The sequence below is a fragment of the Tenebrio molitor genome, chromosome 1 (assembly GCF_963966145.1).
Source record: "Tenebrio molitor chromosome 1, icTenMoli1.1, whole genome shotgun sequence".
Lineage (NCBI taxonomy): Eukaryota > Metazoa > Arthropoda > Insecta > Coleoptera > Tenebrionidae > Tenebrio > Tenebrio molitor.
The window spans coordinates 15,521,683-15,525,702 of NC_091046.1; the positions used below are offsets into that span (position 1 = coordinate 15,521,683).

The following is a 4,020-nucleotide window of genomic DNA, read 5'->3' on the forward strand; positions in this document are numbered from 1 at the left end:
TGCACTATTACTTGATAGTAATATCCGTAATAGTGTATGTACTCCGGCAAAATTGCCGTGCCGCCGGGTGGCGGAGGGATAGTTATTATTAGGGCCCGGATTTTAGGCAATTAAAAAGTCGGAAATAGGTGCCTAAAATAGTCCCTTAAACTACTGCAAATAGTCCCTTAAAAACTGAAAATAAGCCATACTAGGTCCTTAAAGTTGTGGTTAATTAAATTAAAAAATGTGTTTTTAAAGTTTTAAGTAGGTACACACAACAAGATATTTACTAATTATTTTTTATTAATTAATATACAATACTACAAGTTTGTTAGTTATTTACATTGTTACGTATTTACATTGCATACAAGATATTGCTCTAAATTTTCTACTTTAAAACATTGTCGGTTATCCACCAAAATGGACTTATATTTTGAAAAACTTCTTTCTACCTCGCAAGAGGTAATGGGCGCAAATTTGTAATAAATTTCTTCCATTTTGGTGTCATGTTCCGGCACATCTTCACCTCTAAAAATTCTTGCCAATTCTAGAAGAAATTTGTATCCAGGATTTTTTTCAGTAACATCTTCAAGTTTTTTTAATGCTACTGCTGCTACAGGGCCTGGAGATTTTTTTAGGGAGGTAAATACGTTTTCAACAATTTTGATTGAATCGGTTAAAGGTAACCCATTTTTTTCCAATTGAGTAATACTTTCGCAGATTATTTTAAAATTACTGCGAACATAAATTAATTGGTTTTTTATTCCGGGTTTCTTCATTATAGACTGTGCTTTTTGAATAGCAACAGCAGAACTTCCATCAAAGGACATGACAACCTGTGAGTAGTTAAAAACAGTTTAACAATCAATTAATTTGCTTATCTTTTATATACTTACTTCTTTAATGGAATCAAAGTGTTCGCTGTAAAACATAGCAGCCTGAAGCCATGTTCCCCATCGTGTTAAAATTGGCTGTGGAGGCAGTGGCATTTCTTTTAGTTTTTCTTTGTACATTTCAACTCTCAAAGGTGCCTTAACGAAAATTTTTTTCACGTTCGAAATTAAATTATCCACATCTTCATATTGATAGCGAATTTTTTCAGCCACTAGATTTAAAGCATGCGCTAAGCATGTGACATGCACAATTTTTGGATAAAACACCTTAAGGTGTCTACCAGATTTTATCATATATGGTGCTCCATCCGTTACAAACAAAAGAAACTTTTCAGCAACAACTCTGGTACTCCACAAGATTTCTACGCATAGAAATTTTAAATCAAAATAAATTTAAAAAAGTGAAAAACCCTTACCTAAAGATTGATTTACGAATCTAGCTATTGTCTCATGATTTGTTCTTTCTAATTGTTTAGACGCCAAAAGATAAGATTTTCCAGGTTCATCTTCTGAAAGTTTCCCAACCAGACAATTCGCCACATATCGCCCAAGAGCATCTGTTGTTTCGTCAACTGAAACCCATATGTTAAAAGGATCCAGCTCATTCCGAATGCGGTCAATAGTCTAAAAGTGAAAATAATTTTAAATTAAATATTAAAAGATAGTATGTTCATACATCTTTGTAGCATTTTGGTAAATAATTTTTCCGTAAAGTAGACTCATCCGGAATTTTTCTACCACAATATTTTGTCAGAAAATTCTGAAACGCAGGATTTTGTAGTTTGTGCCATGGTATATTGGCAGCTAAAAAGACGTTACAAAGTTCCATATTGAATGTACTATTTGCCGATTCCTCCAAGTTCTGTGTCAGCAACGTTTGCCGAAGCGGTGTCATAATGTTCTCTTTATGGATGGCCGTTTGCTCATGCTGTTGCAAGTGACATTTTTTTTCGCATATAAACTACAAAAAATAAAATTTTCAAATAAGTAAAAAATATAAAATGACATATTTTTAATTATGCTTAACTTACCAGTTTACCACAAGCTTTACAAAACATTTCTCGGGTTGATTTTATTTCATATAAATCTTTCTTGCTTGTCCACTGTAATATTTTTTCGCGTAAACTAATTTTTTGTTTCGGCATTATGTTCACTTTAAACAGGTTCACAAGAAACACGACCACTGCACGGAGATAAAGTAAACGAGAAATGACAAATTTGTAATGCTTATATTTACGTCTCCCACCAAATTTCAGAGGAGATGGTTAATTTTATATTTCTTAAATTTTTAGAAAATTGCACCCTTAAGGTTTCTCTTATTGTTTCACTTCGGGATTTTAATTTTCGTTTTTATGGCAAGGACCATTTTATAAACGTTAAAGCTTCTAACAATACCTAAGTATCAGAAAACATTAGACCGCGTATACCTGCACCCCTTCGAACAGAGGCAAACAGATAAACTCTGTAATTTATGCCAGTCCAGTCTAATGGTTTGTGGTACTTAGGTATTGTCGGAGTATTTACCGCTGACATCATGGTCCCAACCGTAAAAGCGAAAAAGTAATTCCTGTATTGTACTGCACTTTGTACATTTCAGTAATTACATCTCCTTAAATTTTAAAATCATAAAGCATTGTAAATTTTATTGAGGTACCACTTTTACATTTTCAATACCGTAAACTTCCCAGAATTCGAAAATTGGGAAAAAACCGCAAAAATGAAATTGATTTTTGGTCATTTTAGGCATGTTCAGGCAGTTAAAAGGTAAAATAGGTATTTAAAGGGCATTTTAGGCCGAATAGGCAGAATCAAATATGGCTCTAATTACTCTAATTAAGCCAGAAATCATTTATAGACAAGTTTCATACATGTGCCTTAAAAAATAAAAATAGTCCATTTTGCCTAAAATCCGGGCCCTAGTTATTATTAGTTTAAACGGAAACATATTTATCTGAATTTAACTTACTGCTACTTAAGTAACTGTCGTTTATGATGGAACAACATTATGCTATAAATTTAATTAAAACAACCTTGTCATTGCCAGCAGAATACTAAAAATAATTTATTAAAGGCAACATGAATTCACATTTTTTGTAATGACTATTCGTCTTTTACTCGTATTTTACATCCAGGGTCGCTAAAAAATATGGATACAGCTAAATATTTTCAGAACGGTTTAACAGAGCTCGTTGAAATTCGGCAAACAGTTAGAAGTGTTGAAATTCTATCATTTGGCATTTTTTTCAATTTTCTAACATCATTTATTTTGAAGATAACTTGTTTTTTTTTAAATGGCACGGGAGGTCAAATTTAATAACTTTAAAAATAGCTATTTATGCAACGAGTTGCAAAATGAGCGTCTTTTTTGCCTTAGACATGACAATTGGACCACGAGTGTCAACGAGTGGTCCATGTCATGTGCAAAAAATAACCATTTTGCTACGTGTTTCATACAAGATTTTTTCTAATTTAGTTACGAAAAGCACACATTCTAATCAAAATCCTGTTTAAATCTGCTATTTCAATAATTTTCCGGGATAATAAAATGTTGTTACACAGTCTAGGACTGGTTTACAAATCTATGAGGGGCATTATGACCAACTCAATAGACCGGGACCAATGGCTTAACGTGACTTCCGAATCACGAGATAGAATATAGCCTTTTTTTTTCGCCCTGGGTCGGAATCGAACTTTTTAACACTAGTGATAATATAATGTCACTTTTTAAGACTAGTGATAATATAATGTCACTTTTTTGACTAGTTATTAAATGAAGCACATTTGACAACTAAAATGACATATCACAATGGTTACTTTTCGTAACTGAATTAGAAAAAAGTATTTTTTCTGTGACTTTAGTGATGTAACAGATGCATATCTTATTTTAACGGAAACCTTATAAAAATTATCGAATTAATAAAATTTGAAAAAATCTAAGCTTGGAAATGTCTTTATCTATCGTTAGTTCTTTGCCATCTGTATTTTGACCAAAAAATAAATAAAAGTCAATAATAAGGTTAAAAATTTGACATTTAACCGAAACAGAAAACATTTTAATAAAAAATAAAAAGTTTAAACGCAAAATACATCATCTTTACGCTACAAAAGATTTTCAAAATGCCGGCGATGTAGGCATGTGTTACAT

General features: G+C 32.0%; 1 protein-coding gene across 1 annotated transcript; it reads right to left on the reverse strand.

The window, feature by feature from the left end:
* Positions 1-267: 267 nt before the first annotated feature.
* On the reverse strand, positions 268-2,803 carry LOC138141432 (uncharacterized). Its single transcript, XM_069062130.1, has 5 exons — positions 1,907-2,803; positions 1,552-1,836; positions 1,292-1,499; positions 879-1,237; positions 268-818 (listed from the first exon to the last, which is right to left on the reverse strand). Exons 1-5 carry the CDS (start codon positions 2,018-2,020, stop codon positions 330-332), a joined length of 1,455 nt encoding a protein of 484 aa, XP_068918231.1. The 5' UTR covers positions 2,021-2,803; the 3' UTR covers positions 268-329.
* Between the last annotated feature and the right edge of the window lie 1,217 nt (positions 2,804-4,020).